Source organism: Peromyscus eremicus, chromosome 16_21 (genome assembly GCF_949786415.1).
Source record: "Peromyscus eremicus chromosome 16_21, PerEre_H2_v1, whole genome shotgun sequence".
Classification (NCBI taxonomy): Eukaryota; Metazoa; Chordata; class Mammalia; order Rodentia; family Cricetidae; genus Peromyscus; species Peromyscus eremicus.
In genome coordinates, this window is record NC_081432.1 from 6,596,991 (window position 1) to 6,619,367 (window position 22,377).

General features: G+C 40.5%; 1 protein-coding gene across 3 annotated transcripts in view; it reads left to right on the forward strand.

The window, feature by feature from the left end:
* The window catches only part of Zfand3 (zinc finger AN1-type containing 3), a 242,145-nt gene that overhangs the window by 165,150 nt on the left and 54,618 nt on the right, over nucleotides 1–22,377 (forward strand). For 2 of the 3 annotated variants that reach the window (XM_059281469.1, XM_059281471.1), the window contains 2 exons: nucleotides 1,848–2,030; nucleotides 7,982–8,065. In XM_059281469.1, the coding sequence (XP_059137452.1) occupies nucleotides 1,848–2,030; nucleotides 7,982–8,065 (267 nt within the window). The remainder of the gene's footprint in view (nucleotides 1–1,847; nucleotides 2,031–7,981; nucleotides 8,066–22,377) is intronic. The other variant, XM_059281470.1, reaches the window with a different exon arrangement.

Here is a 22,377-nt window from a genome sequence, read left to right on the forward strand (position 1 = left end):
TTAATTGATAAGTTTGTATTTTTGAATATTCCATTAACAGTACCAGTAAAACGTAGACAGTTATTCCTGATTTTTTTTTCATGTACTGTAATGAATTTGTTTGGAAATGTCTATCTTTCCCATTTATTTCAGAATTGTAGAGAAACAAATGAATCAAACTTTTAGTCCCTGATCAGCTGTCTGTGGACCTTTCATTCTCACTGCCTTCAAGGAAGAGTTCTAGGATTCAGTCTCTTGGCCTCACTTTGCTTTTTCCTTCACTTTTGACCTCACTCTACTCCTTCACCTTCTGTGTGGACTTCTGAGCTTTTTCAGTCCCCTCGCTCCAGCCCCATTATTTCTTGGTGTTAGTCAGAAAGTAGGTAATGGATGAAACGAATGAGCAAGGGATGCTTTGAGGCAGGCATGGGGCCAGCAGGAAGAAATGATGCTTAATTAGTGTGGCAGGTTCTTGTGCTTCAGTGAATTTGTGCCTGTTTTGAGGAATTGAGGAATGTACTAGATTTCAGTTCAGTGCACTAGATTCTGTTTCATGTCTTGTTGGGCCTTATAACATTTCCAGTTGTGTGGTAAACAGTTATGGGAAAGACATAGTACTCTTTGACATAGGAGTACTAATGAGATGGTATAAAAATATTTTATACTTTATATTATAAAATATAAAGGGGAATATTTTATTCTATGTAGCATTTTTTTGATAAATACTATACAATAATATTGAGATAAAGAAATCATTTTGAAAATGTCAAAACATTGAATAAGAAAGTGGCTAGGAGAAATGCACAAAAGAAACAGTGCTGGAAGTGGGTGGGGCTTAACCTGGAGGGCTCTTCCTGCTGTGAGCTGGTGCTTCCCGTCTACACCCTGTGCTGCCTGTCCATGAGCTATTGTCAGTCCAGATTGCTCTGCTCTTCACTTGCTGTTAATGACTTACAAACTAAGTAGTGTTGCCTCTGCTTCAGCGTTTTCCTGAGGACTGATGTGAACGAGCTATGCAGACACACTCATTGTGTCATAGGTGCTAGCTGTTACACTACTAGGTTGAGATGTAGTGGTTCTGATAAGGCTAAAGAACATGGTAGCTGTGGCTTCTCTCCTTCCAAGGTAAGACCATGTGGAATTCTAAAGATCATTTCTTCAACTTGATAAACGCAGTCTGTACTTCATACAAGAGCTAGAAGTTTTTAAAATGAAATTATACAGAGAATATTGTAACAGTACATTTGTATTCCCATCATCAACTTCAGAAGTCAGAGATCAGTAACTGGAAAACCACCCTCCTGTGTCTTTTTCTGTTGTAAACTAAATGGAGCCCGTTTCCTTCATCTGCTTTTTCTTTGCTGTTATGTTCATTTCTTTTATGTTTATCCCCATTACTGATGATATACATGATGATATACAATTCCTGCCATTTAAAATATGTTTTCTGTTTTTTGTGATATTTTCTGTGCTGCCATTTTCCTTCAGATCTCTCAACTGTTAGTATCAATCACTTTTATTCTTCTTTTTCCTCTTTCTACTGATTACTCTGAAATGCTAACATGCATCTTTTGGTTTTCAAGGTTCAGTGTTGAAGTCAGTACCTACACCGTCATCTGAACAACAAAGGGCTTTAATTTATAAATTTAAAGTTCAACTTAAGTCATTTTCTACAAATCATTCATTTGGTTATGTATTTGGTTTGTTTTATAATTGGTGATTTACTTCCATGCTTTTCTTTTAATTACCCACATTAGCCTTTGTTGCTGTTGCATGTAACATTGATACTAACATAAATATTTTCTAGTGACTACTCTGGCTATAAGCTCTTCAATTAAACCAGCTTTCTTACCTCCTTTTCTCTTTAGATTTTCAAAAGAAACAACCAGACGATGATTCTGCCCCAAGTACAAGTAACAGCCAATCAGATTTGTTTTCTGAAGAGACCACCAGTGACAACAGCAATACCTCCATAACCACGCCAACTCTTAGTCCCAGTCAGCAGTCACTTCCGACAGAACTGAATGTAACTTCACCGAGTAAAGAGGAATGTAAGTTCCTAGCCACAGGATTCATAGTATAGCCCAGGAACTTTACATGAGTGCCTTGATTATGGGTGCTTAACCTCAGGTTCTGTTTAGTACTTGGCAAGTTAAGGAATTATCAGTCATTCCACAGGATGTAAGGTCTTCTTAGGAATAGCCTTTTACATTTACTATATAAAGACATGAAGTTTTTGAACCAATCTGGAGCAGTAGCTGTCAGCTCTGGGTTCACATTAGAATCCACTGGGAATGTTTAAAAAAAAAAAAGAAAAGAAAAGAAAAGAAAAAAATACATTTTAAGAAAATTTATTTGTATCTGTGGGTACACTTGCCATAGTGCATCTGGAGGGCAGAGAACAATTTTCAGGAGTCAGTTCTCTGCTTCCATCATGGTCCCAGGGGTGAAGCTCAGGTCCTCAGGCTTAGTGACAAGTGCTTTTACCCACTGAGATAGCTCACCAGCCTTCTGCTGAGGATTTAAAGAACACTTTTAGTCTTTATTATTTTCCTTGAGCTTAATTTAGTTTGTCTGAAAAGAAGGGAGCCTAAAGACTCGTAATGTATAGTAAGCATTTAGAATCTACGGCCTTAGCTTGAACTCTTGCCTCTGCTAACTGGCCTTGACTAAATGTTTAACTTGGGTAATAAAAACACAGGCTGTCTGAAGAAAGTAGAAGATACGTTCTTTTCTTTTTGTTATGGGGCCTAGGGATTGAACCCATTTAGTCAAGCCTATGTATAAGTGCCTCTATTGAGCCATACCGTTGGTTCTCTTGTTACTCTTTTGTATGTGATAGGAAAAGATACTGTCTAGTTAATCTTTATAATGCTAGGACTATTTCTTTTGGGACACAACTGTAACTCATAATATTTATTCAAATTTAGAAAGATATTATGAAAGCAGTTTTTGCCTCTTATGCTTTAAGGTTGGAATTTAGTGTTTCAAGTTTAATGAATGTTTAGAAATGTGGTAGTTTTAGGCTATCCAGTCTACTAATTTAAGGAAGGTTAGCAGGGAACAAATATTTATTTAAATCCTTTCATGAGTTATATTGAGAATATAAAACAAAAAAAATCTTGAAAGAATGTATTGTTTATCAGGGACATTTAATATATTTGTCACATTAAATCAGAGGATGGCAAATGGGAGTGAGCATCCCCTCCTCTCTCTCAGAGCAATGGAATGTCCAGAGATCTAAAATACTGTGATATCTTACATTGCACAGGACAACTCTCTACATCAGAAGTGGTCCAGTCCGATCATATCAGAATGCAGGGGTTGAAAACCTGATGCATGGCCATCTGCACATATGTTAGTAGGCCAGCCTGTGTAGTAAATGCTGTTGAAGGGCACTGGCTTACTCAGAGATGGCACTGAAGACAGTGTGTGAAGAGGCACGTTATACATGTAGCGTGAGCTGTGCAGAAAAGCTGCCTGGAGCTCCTCTTTGGCTAGTGACTCCTTTAGGGCCATTCATGAAGGATGTGAAGTTGGACAAGTTAATTATGACCAAGACGTAGAAGCTTGACTGCCCCGCCACGCTACTGGGACTTGGAACAATAGCTGTGGTTCTGATCAATAAAAGGTGATATGTCACTATTGTTTTGAAGAAGCAATATGACATTATTGAGAATAGAGATGGGTATACTGAAAGGTAGCATTCCAGAGAAAGAGAGACTTTAATATTATAACTTGTTCAGTGCTACTAGGAAAGGTGTGGAAATCACTTAAGAAGAGAGGAAGTGGAATTATAGACCACTTGCTTATCAAGGAGCTAATGAAAGCTATGACCGTGTTAGAAAAATACCTACTCTCCACTTACATCCGTGTATACCTAGATTTCTTTAAAGCTCTGTAGCCTAAAAAGTTAAAGCCTAAAGGGCTAAGGGAATGATTGGAGCTGGTCAGGATCTCATCGGATGGAACCTGTATTGAGCCTGCGTGTGCCCAAACTAGGCAACAACAAACCAGTCAGCCAAACTTCATATGAGATTGAGGTACTTGAAGCTCATCACCTAAGCACTTTCAGGCCCAATACTTGTTTTGTACCTTTTATTTATTTATTTATTTATTTATTTTGCTCATGACAACCCAGTTTTGTGGCCATGGACAAATTATCATTATTTACAAATAAATCAAATAATTTGCCCATGGCCACAAAAGTGATTGGAGATGCATTCTACTTGTGATGCATTCTATTTGCTATGTATCCAGCTTCCCTCCCTCCCTCCCTCCCTCCCTCTCTTTCCCCCCCTCCCTTCCTCCCCCTCTCTTTCCCCCCCTCTCTTCTCTCTCATTTGCATTTAATCCAGAAGGCTTAGACCTTAGGACCCTAGAAGATTCTCAACCTTCCTAATGCTGTGACCCTTTAATACAGTCCCTCATGTTGTGGTGACTCCCCCAAGCATAAAATTATTTCATTGTTACTGTTACGAATTGTAATGCCATTATCTGATATACAGGATATCTGGTGTGTAACCCCAAAGGGCTATGACCCACAGGTTGAGAAGCGTTGGCTTAGACTCTTGTCTCTCCATTTAGGTCAGCCTTCACCACTCTGTGCTGCACCACTGCAGTGCAACCGCCCTGGGTGAACACAACACACACTGAGTCATCATAGTTCAGATTGGCAAGTTGCAAATCACCAGATCTTTGAAAATCTGAGAAATCATAAAATGAGATTAGCTTTAGACAGTGAAACGCTGAGACACACAGTGCATCAGAGCTTTGAGGGTGGACTTTCTGCTTCCTCTACATTTAGGAAGCAGAAGGGACAGAGGAGGTAAACTAAGAGAGGAGAATGACAGCAGATCATAGAAGCCAAGGAATAGATGTCAGCCTCAGGCGTGGACTTTGAATGAGAGTAAAGACAGTGTTTGCTATATTGTAAACTCTCTTCTAAGTGTAACATGTAGTTTATATTGCAACGTCAAGGGAGGCAGTTATGCCCATCTTTATAGATGAGAAGGTTGAAGCACAGAGGCCTGTCACCTCTTCCAGGGTCATAGAACTTCTGGTCAGCACTTTGAACCACTGCAGCCTGACACCTGCCATGAGGCTCTAAGCTGATGGCCATTTGGACTTGTATTTTTGTGGTTTGTACATTGATTTAGGAGTCTTTGCTGAGTGTTACTGTGGTTGGTCACTCTGAGTATTTAGCCCATGACAGTAGGTGTCAGGTTAAGTAATCTATGGAAATGAAGGTTGGGTGTCTGCCTACAACTAAGCCACTTTTTTCAAGAAAGGATCTGGCGTGTTTTTCCAAATAGGCACATGACAATTTCAGGGCTTGAGGGAGGCAGCAGCATACAGTCCTTTGTAGAAGCTCTGCTGAATGGGCTTTTCTACTGTCCCCAGGTGAAAGCAACTGTTCTGCCTTGAGGAGATGGGTGCTGGGTTTGGGGTCAGTGTGGATTTGTTGAAGGCGGATATTTTAGAAGTCCCGTTGAGACACTGATCTCCAAGTATTGGAGACCCAGGTAAGGTTGCGTGGGCTGATGGTGTCACAGCTTTCAAAGCTTTTTAGCTGTGACTTGCCTAGCGCTAAGGAAGGTAGACAGGCAGGCTATGTTGATATTTATGAGGACTGTCGTTTTATTTTTGGATCCTTCCTAGCTTCAAATAGAGAGGAATGGAGATGGGTATAGGAATTGATAGGAAATGAGCTTGTTATTCCAAAGCTAAGCACCAGGTAACTTGTGGTATTTGGTAAATATCCTTTGTTAATTGCCTAGATCTGGAATTATTGTGAGTTTTTAATTTATTTTTCTAATCAAGAGAATGAGTGTCACTTAAATCTATCTTCAACTTCTTGCTGTCAATTAACAATCAACCAAGAGGGCTGGAGAGATGGCTCAGTGGCTAAGAGCACTGCTCTTCTAGAGGTTCTGAGTTCAATTCCCAGCAACCAAATGGTGGCTCACAACCATCTGTAATGAGATCTGGTACTCTCTTCTTGCATGCAGACATTTGCAGATAGAACACTGTATACATAATAAATAAATAAATCTGGGGGGGGGGAAGTCAACCAAAAGATAGTGAGAGTTGCCTTCTGTTTTTTGAGACAGGATTTTTCTGTGTAGCCCTGGCTGTCCTGGAACTAGCTTTGTAGACTAGGCTGGCCTCCCACTCACAGAGATTTACCTGCCTCTGCCTTCTGAGTACTGGAATTAAAGGTGTATGCTGCCACCTCCTGGCAGAACTATTGTTTCTTAAACAACATAGTAAAGGTCAAATTGAACAAACACCTAAACACCTAAGTGGCATTTGTCTGTTGGACACAAAAATTGTTCCCAAGCTGTGTGTGGTATATGAACATTTGAAAACCTTTCAACAAGGCACTGTAAGCAAAATTCAGATAGTAATGAAAGGATGTACCTGAACAGTAGATGAGTCACCAGGTACCTGATGCTATTCCAAGTATGTTCCACAGGTTAAGCCATTTCATCTTCATATTTCTCTGTAAAATAGGAGTCAGATATCGAGGGTGAAAGCTGAAAGATCAGAGAAGCAGAGCAGCAGCCACTAGAAACTTGTTACCTCTCTGAATCCTCAGACTGAATTGGAGGATTGGGGGAGATCCTGTCTCCACCTGCCTTATATTCCTGTCTCCACCTCCCTAGTGCTGGGATTAAAGGTGTGCACCGTCACCACCCAGCTCTGTTTCTCTTTTAGACTGGTTCAGTCTTGTAGCCCAGGGTGGCTTCGAACTCCTGATTTTCCTGCTTCCTCATCCAAAATTGTTGGATTAAAAGTGTGTGCCACCACTGCCTGGCCTCTGTGGTTAACTAGTGGCTAGTTCTGCCCTCTGATCTCCAGGCAAGCTTATTTGTCAGAACATAAACAAAATATCACAAAACACCCCACCTGTAAGATGTTCATTGCAATGAATCATTGGTCTGGTTCAAGGCCTCTGGCACACCATCATCACTGGACCCTCACCAAAAGTCTTAGGATATCCTGCTGTTGCCCCAAGTTACGGAGATCCTATGACTATTGTTCCTTCATGTGCAACAGCAGGTCATAGATGGGGTAGATATTAGGGTGGGCCAACCCAAGGCCCAGGATGTGGGTCTAGGTGGTAGCTGAGCTGGTTAGTTTGGCCCACTGGGACTGTCCCCTTTAGCAAGGGGAAGAGCCGTCTCTCCTAGGCCCATGCCATCTGGGCCAGCTCTTTCATGCCTGTGGTGAGGGGTAGGGCCATCTCTCCCAAGTGTGGGTGGGGAATCTCTCATGCTGCAGTTTCCAGCAAGGGGTAGGGCCAGCTATCCCAGGGCCAGTGAGTGGTGGGACCATACTGGTGCATACAGCTTGATGTCTCAGCACCTGCATGCATGTAGTATGTGATGCATAGCAGAGTGATTAGCACAGCCATCGTGTCAAACTCTGCTTTGTGCTGAGAATGTGCACAATTCTTTCCAGTAAGTCTTCCTGAAATAAATATTGTCAACCATAGTCATCCAATTATGATAAAGGATGCTATGCAGCTATCCTCTGTACCTACCGACCATCCTTCTCCATAGCTGTGTTCTGCATTTGGGAAGCACTGGTCTCTACTTATATGAAATCAGCCGCCTTCTTCTTCTTTTTTTTTTTTTAATTAAATAGTATCCACATTCATTTAAGTGGGAAGAATGGTGTGTGTGTGTGTGTGTGTGTGTGTGTGTGTATGATAGGCAAGTGATAGGATTTATTTATTTATTTGTTTGTTTGTTTATTTATTTATTTATTTTTTGGTTTTTCAAGACAGGGTTTCTCTGTGTAGCTTTGCGCCTTTCCTGGAACTCACTTGGTAGCCCAGGCTGGCCTCGAACTCACAGAGATCCGCCTGGCTCTGCCTCCCGAGTGCTGGGATTAAAGGCGTGTGCCACCACCGCCCGGCTCTCTTTATTTTTTTTTTTTAATGGATAAGCATTTTCCATTATGTGTATGTACCACATTTTACTCACTTGTATAGGTATGGACACCCAAGTTGATCCCTTCTTGGCTGTTGTGAATAGTGCTGCAGGAACCATGAAGATGCAGGTTTCTCTTAAGCACAGTGAGTTTTTCTTTGTATGTAGACCATAATGGAGTTGTCAACATCCATGCTGTATCCATAGTGGACAGTAATTCACACTTTACCAGCAGAGTATGAAAGTTCCTCCTCCATATTCTCATCAATATTCACTTCCCCTCTTATCTGTTTGGTAACAGTGCTTTAAATGGAGGGACAGTGATGTCTTATTGTAGTTTAGTTGGCATTTTTTCTCATGTTTAGTAGTGGTTCTCATTCCCCCCTCCCCCATTTGTTGATTACTTTTCTATTTTCTTTTGAGAAGTTTTGCTTGCTTTGGAGTTGAGTTCCTTATCTTTTGGATTTTAACTAAAAAATACTTTGTGAACATTTTCTCCCACTAGTAGGTTATTTCTGAATTGTGCCCATGGCTGCCTTTACAGTTAAAAGCTTTTTGGTTTGATGTCATCTTGTTTGTTACTTCCTGCTTTCCCAGCCTAGTGTCTTACTTTTTCATGTTTCTCTGTGTAGGGTGCTAAGCAGCTAGTTCAGTCCTACTGCAGTGAGTGTCTGTAGCTAGAGTTTTCCTGCCTTGCCCACAGTCAGGACAAATCTCTGTCACCCGCCAGTCCCACAGCCGCTCAGACCCAACCAAGTAAGCACAGAGACTTACATTGCTTACAAACTGTATGGCCGTGGCAGGCTTCTTGCTAACTGTTCTTATAGTTTAAATTAATCCATTTCCGTAAATCTACACCTTGCCTCGTGGTTTACTGGCGTCTTCACATGCTGCTTGTCATGATGGCAGCTGGCAGTGACTCCCTCCGCCTTCCTGTTCTCTCCTTTCTCCTCTCTGTTAGTCCTGCCTATACTTCCTGCCTGGCCACTGGCCAATCAGTGTTTTATTTATTGACCAATCAGAGCATTTGACGTACAGACCATCCCACAGCAAGTGTCTGCTTCCCCAACAATATCTATTGATAATTTTCTTTCTCCATTAGTGTAGGTGGAAGTTTCTGTCCTGCCAGCAGCCCCAAAACACACTGAGGCTTATATTAATTACAAAATGCTTGGCCAGTAGCTCAGGCTTGTTACTAGCTAACTATTAACTTTAACCCATATTTCGTATCTTCTCTCTGCCACATGGCTCAAGGCTTGTTACCTCATTTTCTACATTTCCTCTTTCCTTTGCTTCTGCTGGCATCTCCTCTGACTTTGTCCCCCTTCATCCCAGTGTCCTTAGTCTTGTTGTCCTGCCTATACTTCCTGCCTGGCTCCCAGCCTGTCCCCTTTTTATTAAACCAGTTCAAGTGACAAATCTTTATAGTATACAAAAGGATTATTCCACAGCACACTAGGTATTCATTATTCCTGCTGTGTTGCAAGTCACCTGGCTGTAGGTGGCTTTCTCTGAGTTCTTTATTCTGTGCTGTTGATCTGTGCCTCTATTAAGCTGACTTGGGAGTAAGTATTTTTTTAGAGTGTGTGATGCCTCTGGGTGTGTTCTTTTTGCTTACAGTTGCTTTGTCTTTTGTGGATACTTTGTGAATTATGTAAGAATTTTCTGGTTTTGTTTTCTATTTCTGTGAAGAAATAGATTCCTTTAGTATTTTGGGAGAGATTGTGTACGCTCTGCATATTGCTTTGGTAGTGTAGTCATTTGAACAATGTGCTTCTAACCCATGAATATGGGATATCTTTCTTTGAGAGGAGGTGTCTTTTTCTCTTTTTCTTTCACTGGTGTTGTATAATTTTCATTGTAGAGATTATGCACATACTTGGTTAAATTTATTTCTAGATCTTATATTGTTTTGTTTTGTAGCTATTGTGAATGGATTACTTTCTTTCTCAGCAAGTTTCTTATTGATAAAGAAGCACTGTTGGTTTTTTTTTAATTGATCTTGTATCATGAACATTTATTAAATTTATCAATTCTAATTGTTCTGGGTGAAGTCTTGAGAACTTTCTACCTATGAGTTCATGTCATTTACAGATGGTTAATTTTACTTCCTCCTTTCTGGTTTGGATGATCTGCCTTTCTCTTGCATAATTGCTTTGGCTAGGGCTTACAGTTCCATACAGAGTTGGTAATAGAGAGCCTCTTTGTCTTCAGATCCTCGGGGAAGTGGATTTGACTTTTCCCCATTGGCTATGTTGTTTGCTGTGTGTTTGGAACACATGACCTTAACTGTGTGTGATGTAATCTTTCTATATGCTTAATTAATCAGAGCCTTTATTGTGGAAATGGTTGATTTTGTTATTTTTTTTTCAGAGTCTTCTTCTGTAACCCAGTTGGCCTGAATCTGAATGAAGCTCACAACAGTCCTCCTCCCTCAGTAAACCACCATACCTCTTGAATTTTATTAACTGTCTTTTCTTTGTCTGTTGTCCCTCTTTCTGCTGGTGTGATGCACACACTCACTGACTTGCACATTGTGAACCATCTGTACTCAGAGGCTGGGTCTTGGTCATGATTTATAATCATTCTGATGTGCTGTAGCTTGGGGTTGTACTAAATACTAAAGTACTAAGAAGGTTTACGAGATGTGTTCATCAGAGATAGTGTGTGTGTGTGTGTCCTTGTCTGGTTTTGGTGTCAAGGTAATGTGATCTTGTACATGAGTTTGAGAGAATTCCTTCCCCTTTTAAGTTTGTTGAGTGGGTTAAGAATGTCTTTAGAGTTAGAGTCTTTAGAGGTTTGGTAAAATTGAGCAGTGAGTTCTTTTTCATTACTAAGTGTTGCTCATTGTTGATTAGTTTAGATTTTCTCTTTTTCATGGTTTTGTTTTTTGCTTGTTTTGCTTTGCTGTGTGACAGGGTCTGATTGTGTTGCTGTGCTGTCGTCTATAGTCTTGTGTCAACTTGACACAAGCTAGAGTCATTTGGAAGGAGCGAACTCCAACTGAGAAAAATGCCTCCATAAGATCCAGCTGTAGGGTATTTTCTTAATTAATGATTGATCAGGGAGGGCCCAGCCCCTTGTGGGTGGGGCCATCCCTGGGCTGATGGTCCTGAGTTCTATAAGGGAGCAGACTGAGCCAGCCAGGGGAAGCAAGTTGGTAAGCAGCACCCCTCCATGGCCTCTGCATCAGTTCTTGCCTCCAGGTTCTTGCCCTGCTTGAGTTCCTGTCCTGGCTTCCTTTAGTAATAAACTACATGTGCAAATGTTAGCCAAATAAACCCTTTCCTCCCCAGCTTGCTTTTGGTCATGGCATTTTGTTAGCAGTAGTAACTGTAACTAAGACAAGTTGCTCAGGCTGGTCTCAAAGTCTTTCCTTTAATATATGACATTAATTCCCAAAATGATGTTATGAGAACATTCTTGTGTTGTGCCTAAATTATTTTGGTTGAGCAGGATGCACTTTACTTCCCTGGAAACTTGTTTCTGGTGATGCCTTAGCTTACCAGGGATTAAAAAATGGTGGTGAGTGTTGTCACCGGTGAGCTTAGTTAGACTTGTCTCATATTTGCAGTCCTGCGTGTTAGAACTATAGAGGTCAGTTATCATCCCTAGATTGTAGTGTCTTTTTCCATTTCCTTTATAGCCTGTTGTTGATTCTAGCAAAGCCTGATCTGCTCTCTGCAGAGTGAATATCACTGCCACCAAGTAGATGAGTTTTTTTATTTAATTTTCCAGTTAAGTTTCTAGTAATCTCTAAAGGGAGGCAGTTTGCCCCATTTCAGAGTAGCTTCTGTAGGAGGACAGATACTGGACAGAACAAGCTAGCAGCTTCCAGTAAAGTGTTTGGAAAATATTACCTATTAAAAATATTTTATGACTTCCTGCTGGTCTGGTTTTAAGTGAAATATGGAGGGACGATTTATTTACAGTGTGTGCCTTTCTCTTCCCTTTTCTCTAATGAAGCTCGAAGCATCAAGCCGTTTATCAGAGATAATTGTACAACAGATGGAGCTTTTCTGATATATAATAGTCTCAAAGTGGAAGATTCTCTCTCGTAATAAAGAATGCCCAAACTTTAAATGTCTCTTGATTTTAATTTAAAGGCTTTTTTTCCTGTAGTAAATTTATTTATTAATCCTAAGGCTGGTTCTACAAAGCATGCTGCTTTCATTAGGGCTTTGTTCTGAAAGGATTGATACTTTGCAGTGCAGTTTGGTAATGTCCATTATGTGCTTTGTTGAATAAAATAGCTATCATTCAGGAATCATTGTGGATGATCTTTAAGGTAATTCTTGTCAGGATGCAGGACTTGCGTGTTTGCTTATACAGAGTATTCTGCTGTACCTTGTTCAAGTACCTGCAGTGTCATTTGACCTTTAACATGTCAAAATAAGAGCCCAATTAAAGCAAAACCATCATTTTCAAGTTCCTCACCTGCTGCTCTTCCTCTCTCTCAACTTGAGATCCTGCCTTCAAGTAGTCATATGAAGTGTGACGACAGCATCTTCAAATTCTGGGTTAACAGAAGTTACTGATTTGCCCGTCCATGTTCTTTGCTTGTTTCGCTCCCCCAACCTTGCTTATGTGTAGGAATGCCTCATGTATTCTGGATAAGTCAGTTCTCCAATTGTGTATTTTGTGTAGTTCCACTTTCTCCTGCCCAGGATTCTTTCCTTTGCCTGCTTGACCACGCTGTGTGTGCTGCTGCCTGCAGACACTGTAGTCTGGATTATCAGGTTGGCTGCTATGGTTTGCAGTGTTTATGCCGAAGTAACCTTCAATGTATTTACTAATAGCCACATGACCCCAATAACAGTTATATTGACAATTCTTTTGCAACTATAAGTTTTCTGTGCCATTACTATCTCTTACTGGGCCTAATTTATGAATTAAACTTCATTGTGAATATGTATAGGAAAAACACAGTGATTCAGAGTTTAATGCTTTCTGCAGTTCCAAGGTATCTTTGAAGGGATCTTAAAGGATAGTGTGCGTGGTGGGTGGGGTGCATGTGGAGACCCAAGGTTGACATCTTCAGTTTGTACTCTGTCTTGTATGTCTTTTATGCTCATGAGGCAGAGTCATGACCCCAGAGCTCACATATTCTGCTGGTCTAGCTAGCCAGCTTAATCCAGGGATCCTGTCTGCCCTCTGCATGCTGGGATTACAGGCAGGCTCTTGTAGCAGCCTGACTTTATGTGGGTACTGGGGAATCTAAACTCTGCTTCTCATGTTTACACAGTAAGTATTTTACCAACTGAACCACCCACCTCCCAGCCCTGAATTTTAATTTTAAGTTACCTGTATTATTGTTTATGGTTCCTAGTTTGTCTTTGTTTATGATCCTGTAAGTAGTTAATAGATGGAAAAATTTTAAATCTAGGAAGTTGCTATTGCCACTCTTTTTTTTTTTTTTATTTATAGGATTATATCTTTAATCTCTTCTTGCTTCTGGTATTTTCCTCGTACAAAACAACCTGTCAAATGAGTTTGCCAGTGGTAGTCATGCTGGAAAAGGAAGTTCTCTTGTTGACTCACCACTTCTAGTGTGGGCATCCTGATTTTTTTTTTTAAGTAATATTTTTATTCTTGGAATTGTGTGCGTGTATGCAGTGTAGTTTGATCTTATCCACTTCTGATTTCACCCTCTCCCCAAATCCTCCACCTTCCAACACATGGCCCTCCCAAATTCATGTCCTCTTTCAGATTCTTAACCTTGTGTCAGACGTCCATAACTGGCCCTCGGTGTGGCCCGTCTACCTGCTCTTGCTGGAGATAGCGCTTCCTTCTGCACCGAATTAAAGCTTTCCTTTGCCCAGAGTCCACCCGTTCATGCTCTCTGAGGTCCACTCAAAATGGTTGCATTTATCCTTGACTGTTTCCGTTAAGGAACTCCTGGAATACTTATCTGTGACACTTGCTCTCAGATTGTCTTTATTGTTCCTTTTAGACTTGGATCTCTCTCTACCAGCTTTGAGTCTCAGGTTCTAAGTAAGCAAAGCCTCTGTTTATACTGTTCTACTCGACTTCAGAGCTCCTGGCATAGTGCTTGTCCAAGCAGTGCCCAGTCAGTTCTTACTTTAAATATGTAGAGAAGTTGGATTGTTAATATTGGTATTTTTTAGAACTACTTTATATGGTTGGGCAGTGGTGGTGCATGCCTTTCATTCCAGTGCTTGGGAGTTAGAGGTAGGTGGATCTCTGTGAGTTCCAGGATAGCCAGGGCTACACAGAGAAACACTGTCTCAAAATAAACAAACAAACAAAAAACCACTTTATGTTTTGATATGTTAAAAGGTCCTATTGCTTGAATTTTAAGTAGCTGCTATTTAATTTATTAATAATATATAATACATTTAATGTTTAATGGTAAAATTCAGTAATCTCAAGACATAAATTTTGAAGTGTGTGTGTGTGTGTGTGTGTGTCGTGACAGTTCATCTCAGAGTGTTAGTAGCAAATGTCTCTGTTGCCGGTCTCACTCTGTGTGGGTAGCCACTTGCCTCTTGTCAGGAAAGTTTCTCCTCATGGGTCTTTCTTTTGTCTTCTGAATTTCCCCTTTTAGATTCCTCTCTGCAAGAAAGAAGACAAGCAAGCTTCTAATACTTACTTACTCTTAGAGTCTCTTAGGTCTGAAACCTAAAGGGTTGTTTCCATAGTCTTCCCTGATGGCTGTAAGACTATCCAGTTATTGCTGATCAGACTCAGTTTTGAAGTGCTTTTGCCACTGACCAGCAAATACAGAGACTCAGAAGATTCTTTTAATTAAGTTCTCTGCACTTACCTGAAGGTAAAGGCCACAGTGGACAACTATGTCGTGTCACGCCAGTTTAACCTGTGCTGTTGTTTTTGGTTTGGTTTGCCTTGTGCAGGTATAGGAAGTGGATAACACTGACAACCTTAAATCCAAGCTTTATTTATGCCAAAATGTTCTGCTGAAAAGTCAGAAGAGAGGCCTCTACTTGGATATGCTAGAAGTAATTATTTTAACTTTGTAGAAATATGTTTTGTGTTAATGCAATTCTCTGGAAACTCAGGGCTGCCAGGACAAAAAACAACCATATAACTACATTTCATACTCATTTTCTTCATCACTTTTTAAGCCGTTTCACGTTTTGATCCATCACCAGGGTGCCACTTCAGTAAAGAATTTTTAAAATTTCAAAATACCAGTGCAGTCCTTTGACTACATAATTCAATTGTGACATTCCTAGTCACTCATGGCAAAGACCTGGCAGTGTGGACTGTGTGTAGAGCCTTTCATTCAGTGTCACTCAGTACACTGTTATTACTAGTACAGTGGGCTTTGGAGGGACTGAGCAGTGAGGCAGAGAAAGGCCCTGCATCCTTGGTTCTCTTTAAATTCCATGGGATAGCACCTGTGGTCTGGATAGATGTCTTGTTTCATTCTTCCTAAGGCCTCTTAGGAAGAGCACACACGAGTCACATCCTTTTCTGAGGAGGGCGCCCCAGCTTTTTGCAGTTCCCAATGAAGACAAGATTTATGAGAATGGTCTTCTACCTTTGTTTTACTTTATTTATTTTTATGTTATGTGTATGGGTGTTTTGTCTGCATCTATGCATGTGTGCCATGTGCATGAAGTGTCTGTGAAGGCCAGAAGAAGGCATTAGATCTCCCTAGTACTGCAGCCAACAGACAGTTGTGAGTAGCCACCATGTGAATGCTGGGAACCAGACCCAGGTCTTCTGCAAGAACAAGTGCTTTTAACCTCTGAACAGTGTTTTCAGTCTGTTCATTTTTTTTTTTAGAAGAAAAAAAATCTCCCAATGCTGAGTGTCTCCATCAGTGTTATGAAAATCATACTTGTGCTGATGGTAGAAATGCAAATTTTCAGATCCCAGTTGGGCCTTAGACCTGTAAATAGTCAGAATCAGAGCCTAAATTAGACAATGACAGCCCCTGATTTCATATCCATATTAGATGTGCTTTGTCATGAGGAAACAAAAGCAGTGTCTAAAATTAGAAATGACTTTTTAAACTTTTCCTAAAGGTGCTCTGGTTTTGATCCCCAAGATGACATCTCAGTTAACTGCTTCTTTTCTTAGGCTTGTCACACTCTCATCCTGAAGAACTGATACTGAACACATTTAGCTGCTTACCTAGAACCAGTTAAGTTCTATGAAACATTGTAGCCAAACTAGATAAAATGGTGACTATGGATTTATGTCACTTGACTTTAACATAGTTTTAGATAGTAAAAAAACCATTTATTTACACTGCATGCATGGATCAATCTCTGCCAAGAGTAACATGAGAGGGTTGGCTTGAGAGGAGTGTGGGAGAATTAGAAAAATCTATCAACCTTAGGGTCCACTCTTGTGTCCCGTGCAGGGAGTTCTAAACTGAGGTCTGAGAACCTGTTGTGTCCCTCTCAGGATCTCTGAAGTCATTCTGACTCCTTACTGGTGTAAGAGTGCAACCCTTTGCAGGGACACTCTAGCAGTCGTGCTGCAGATGCAGGCACAAAACTTGAATGACATCTTTAAGCCTGGGACTCGAAGTTTTTTAAAATGTTTCATAAAAGAACATTTTCATATTCAAGTGTAACTGTTTTTGTTAATGTAAATGAAATACCAATATTTTTGTGTTTTTAAATTTTAGAAAGGTAAGTATCAGTATGGTACATGTAAACCAAAGTTCATTGTGATCCTCAATCATTTTAAATATAAAAAGATTACTTGAGGACTGAAAGTTTAGGCACTGCCATGTTAGATTAACATGTAAATGTGGTAAAAAAAAAACTGTTTTAATTAGTATGACAGTTCTTGTTGTTCGAATCTTAAATGGTGTTTTAATAAAAAACCCAGAGCCCCAGATATCAGGGTGAAAGCTGAAATATCCGAGAAGTAGTATAGCCAGACACTAGTTCTTATCTCTATAAAATCCTCAGCCTAAAGAGAGTGAGTTCCTGTTTCCTCACCCCATATATACCTTTCTCTGTCTTACCATATTACTTCCTGGGATTAAAGGCATGTGTGTTTCCCAAGCAAAGGCATGAGATCTCACATGCTGGGATTAAAGGTGTGTGCCACCACTGCCTGGCTCTGTTTCTCTCCTATAGTGGATCAATCTTAGCCCTGTGTGGCCTTGAACTCACAGAGATCCAGGTGGATCTCTGCCTCCTGAGTGATAGGATTAAAGGTGTGTGCCACCACTGACTGACTTCTATGTCTAATCTAGTGGTTTGTTCTGCCCTCTGATCCTCAGGCAAGTTTATTAGGGTACACAATATACCACCACAGTTCTTCCATTTATCCCGTGGTTTTTGGCTTGAATTGTTTTTATCTGGTGTATAATTGTTTTTGGACACTTGGTGTGCTAGATGGCTTGGACTGCCTCTGCCTCTGAGGCTCCTGACCTTGGTGTTGTTACAGACCAGGAGACAGTGGTCCTTCCACAGCTCCTCTGATCCTGGCATGGCTGCCCATAGTGCTCCTTGGAAGTATCCATGAGTCTGGGCATGTGGGAAGCACTCCTAACTTATTTGCTTTTGGTGCTGCTCCATGGGAAGGTATTGTGGGAGAATTTTATTTCTAGTGAGCAAACACGGTGATAACTGCACACACACTTCACAGTGTTTGCAGAGATGTCCAGTACTATAATTATTAGGGAGGTGGCATGCGATAGTCATATTATTTTGTTGAGTATAATCAGTAAGATGCCAATAGTAAGGTCTTGCCCACTTTGAAAATCTCCTTATACCATTCAGATCTAAATTAGGGATTTATGAGAGGTCATGTAGCAGGTTATGACTAGAACTTCTGACAGAGAGATCAGCACTTAACATATCTTTGTTTTGTAACATATTTTATAAATGGTTCCGTTTAGAAGTTTCATTTGAAGAAATGTGAGGGCTGTCATCTGTGTTGGTTTTCTGTAAACTTAGATTCCCACCCATTATATCTTTATGTTTACTTGTTTTTAATCAGCAGATCTTTTCAGACCCAGTTATGTAGATAGATTAGGCATGTCCCTTCTGGTTATACTAACTCATGAATTGCAGCTGGAGGGTGATTGTAAAGGCAAGGAGGGCTTTTCTGAAAAGGTAACTGGTTCTTCTGCAGCCTGGTATGTCCCTGTTTGTTATTAATATCTGTTCTTTGGTATTTTAAATCACCACATACATGTTGAAGGCATTCAGAGAGAGACTACTTTATTACTTAAGAAGTAGATTATTTGAGTATTTTTGTAAGTTTTTATTTTTAACATGATCACAGCAAGATACAAGTTTATGTTTGCATTGCTCAGATCCCCCTACCGCTTTGAAAAGCTTCATCAGCAAGCAATTCTGAATCTCTAGAGAGGAGAGAGAATTATGGCTGTTGGGTCTGTCTGAGGTCACCTTTAGAATGGTGAGCCTGAAAAAGTGAGCACTGCAAAGTAAACAGTGTGGGTTATGTGGAGTGAGATTGACCAGCTGCTTAGAAATGGATGATACTTTGCTAATAAGCTCACAGTGCCTTTCGTTGGGAATTAATTAGATACTGTTATGTAAATGTCATGTTAATTAAGCAAGAAAATTGAAGTGTTGTAAATCTGCTCGAGGACTGGCTATTTTTGTGTATTAATGTTTTGCAGTTTCCTTGGAAGGCTGATAGTAGAATATTTGGCTATTGGGTATATGGTGATTCTAGCTGACTCCTTGACAGTCCATTTTTTCTAATGATTCTTTTTAGCACATGGTTTAACTTCAGGCAGTGAAGGCTTGTGGGAGCAGGACCAAAAATAACCAGCCATGGCAGCTGTTTGAACAAAACCTGTTAGAGTAGATTGTTCTCCACTTGAAGGTAAAGGAGAAAAACTGTTTTTCATATTTTTCATATTTGCCTTTGGTTTTGAGTGCTGGAGAGCGATCCAAGTGTGGCTGTCCTCTATGCCAGTGCTCTCTTCTTCCCCCAGTCACAGGAGCCTGATGGCCTGTGGAATTGATTGCACTGTGATGTGTCTTGAACACAGCTTTGTGATATGCTCAACAACCATAGGAGACTGAGAAAAAAAAAAAAAAAAAACAACTCAGAATTCTGCTACTTCACCTTGAAATGAAATGTGAATGTTGATAGTTAAGGCATACCTTTATGTAGTCCTGATTTTTACAGGTTACAGCAGTGCTTCTCAACCTCTGAGTCATGACCCCTTTCCCAGGAGTCACCTAAGACCATGGCAAAACACAGATAAATATACATTACAATTCATAACAGTAGTAAAATTACAAGTTATGAAGTAGCAACAAAAATAATCTTATGGTTGGGAGGTCAGAACAACATGAGGAACTGCATTAAAGGGTCACAGCATTAGGAAGGTTGAGAACCACTGGGTTACAGTGAATATGCAAATTTGTTGCATGCCTTCAGCTTCACAGACCTGAAATCGGTAGTTTCCCCAGGAAAATCCGCTGCTCTGTTGGATTTGCTATAAAGAAGTTTCTGCTTATTGGGAGTACAGCTGAGGAATAGCATTTCATAGTGCTCTTGACATTTCACATATGGGCCTGCATTACATGTGACACCTTTAATACCAGCATAGAAACAACCCTGGAATAAAAGAAAGAATATGTAGACTTCCAGATTACAAACTACAGGCTCCCCCAAGCGTTAAATTACAAAGTCAATTGAGAAAGTTGGCATTTTAGAAAGGAGTCCTCTGAATATAACATCAAATGCAGTGTGCTAGTCTGTTATTAAACACCTCTAGATAATGAAAGATCTTGGAAAAATTAGTTATTCACTTTAGCAAAGGAAATCAAAAAGCATACATGATGATTGGCTGAAAGGCAGTTCAGGCTGCTTTTGTATAGTCTAGGCTGATCTCCAACTTGAGGTCCTCCTTTCTCAGCCTCCCAAGTGCTCAGATTGTGGGCATGTGCTATTACTTAGGCTCTCAGGGAAGCAAATGATTCCTGAGCTTATCTTAGGGTTTCTATTGCTGCGATGAAACACCATGACCAAAAGCAAATTGGGGAGGAAAGGGTTTGTTTGGCTTACCCTTCCACATTGTAGTTCATCACCAAAACTCAAACAGAGCAAGAACCTGGAGGCAGGCACTGATAAAGAGGCCATGGAGGGGTGCTGCTTACTGGCTTGCTCAGCCTGCTTTCTTAAAGAACTCAGAACCACCAGCCCAGGGATGGCACCACCCACAGTGGGCTGGGCCCTCCCCCATCAATTATTAATTAAGAAAATGCCTTACAGGTGGATCTTAGGGAGGCATTTTCTCAATTGGGGGTTCCCTCCTTTCAGATTACTAGTGTGTGTGTCAAGTTGACATAAAACCAGCCTGCACAGAGCCCAACATATTCAACAAGAAATTTTGTGTGTGTTTTTCTTTTAAACATAGAAACAAACAGTCGAAAGTTGTCTTTCTGAAGTTGCCGTAATACAGGCTGCAGATGTAACACAAAATTGATGGCAGTGCCTGCAGCTTGTGCCTTGGTGATCACTCCATGGGTCTCCTGGTCTCCCAGAGAGCTGCATGCTGAGTTTCCTAGAACAGCGGTGCTCTGTGCTCTGCACTAAATTTCCTCCTATACCTGTAAAAGAATCCTCTGAGCTGCTCAGTGAGACACACTGCTAGCATCTGGGCTCGTTGTCTTGAAAGTGTAAGCACTAAATATTAACACCTTTTTGGCATCACCAGTTGTCTTGGGCCTCTGTGGTTCACAAGATCGTGATTATAATTTCCTCTGCTTAGAAATGTATTTAGTTCCTGTGTTGCCCGTCCTCTCCTACCTAACCCACAGTTGTGCAATGACTTCCTCACTTCACCCTTTGTTACTGACTATTGTATCCTGCTTCTTAGTGAGAATAAAGATGGCCAAGAATGGAGCAGAGCTCACAGTGTGCTGTAGGTACATGTGGCGGCTCCCTCAGGCATTAGAGATTCCAGAAGGGAACACAGGTCCTGTTTTTGGTGGAGTGGACACCTCCATTTTGACCCTTGCTAGCAGTTCTCAGTACCATTTTGTTTACTGGAACCACATGGGACACATACCATGTTTTTTTGTTGTTGTTAACAGAAACCCTTCCCATAATTACCTACATTTGTTTTAAGAGTTGATTTGTAATTAATTAAGAGCAGATATGTCCTCTCTAGTGGCTGGTCCTTTTTATTTTTTCCTTCAAGAGTATGTGGTTTGGATGACACACGATTACTATAGGATGTGTGTATGGTACTCACCAGCTTTTGATCTGTGTTTTAAAGTGTTTCATAGGTTACTGTCTGCCAATTTCAAGTTTTCCATTTATAATATTGCCCAATTATCAAAACTGCGATATATTATCATTGCCAGTTACTATTGCTGTCAGTTTTTCTTGGCTCAGCTGTGGTTCTGTTTGTACTTTAATGGAGTGAATACATTGGGTTAGGCTGCTGGCTTAACAAGCCTCTGGAGAACACTTGTATGGTGATGCATATTGAGCTATGCCTTATAGCTAGAAGGTTATTTGCATTTTTTGCCAAAGCCTACAGAAATTTATTGATGAGTAATTTTTTTAAAGGGTAAACTCTTAACCTTCAGGTGAGGTAAAATTTCCTTGATTTGATAATTACCTGTGCATTTGCAGGCATGGAGTGTTAATTCATGAGTTCCAGACATTTCTCTCATTGTTTTGATTCCACAGTCTCTCCCTTCTCATAGTTCCCTGGATGGCTTATTGCTGTCCTTTAAGAAAGCATTCTGATACACTCTCACTGACTTTTCTCCACAGCTCACTATGTTGTGGGAACCTTTGATCCTGGCCAGATACTGAACTAGGAATTAAAGAAAATCCATCATATAGTGTAACTACTGGACTATTAGTATTTACGGTGTATCTACCTTGCTTAGAAATATACTTAAGTCTCCTGCTTACCTTGACTTGTTTCATCAAGAGTTCATATTCAGTGCTTAAGAGTCTGTATTTTAAAAAATTACTTGTATGTTTATGAGTGTTTTGCCTGTGTGTGTGTGACACACACACACACACACACACACACACACACACACATATACATACATACAAGCACTGTATATGTGCCTAGTGCCTGCAGAGGCCAAAAGAGGGATTGGATCTCCTGACTGGGAAGCAAACCTGGATCTTACATAATTCATTCTAGTACAGCTTGAACATCTGTCATAATTTATGTTTCTAATATTATGATTAAACACATGACCAAAAACAACTTGAGGAGGAGTGGGTTTATTTCATCTTACAGCTTGAGGCCTTTATCATACAGGGAAGTCAGGGTAGGAACTCAAGTTAGGAACCTGGAGGCAGGAACTGATGCTGAGGCCGTGAAGGAGTGCTGCTTACTGGGTAGCTCCTCATGGATTGCTCAGCTTGCTTCCTTATATCATCTGGCTAGAGGTAATACCACCCATATGATGGACTTGGACCATTTCACATCAATCATCCATCAATAAAGTACGCCTCAGGCTGTTATGTTGGAGGCATTTTC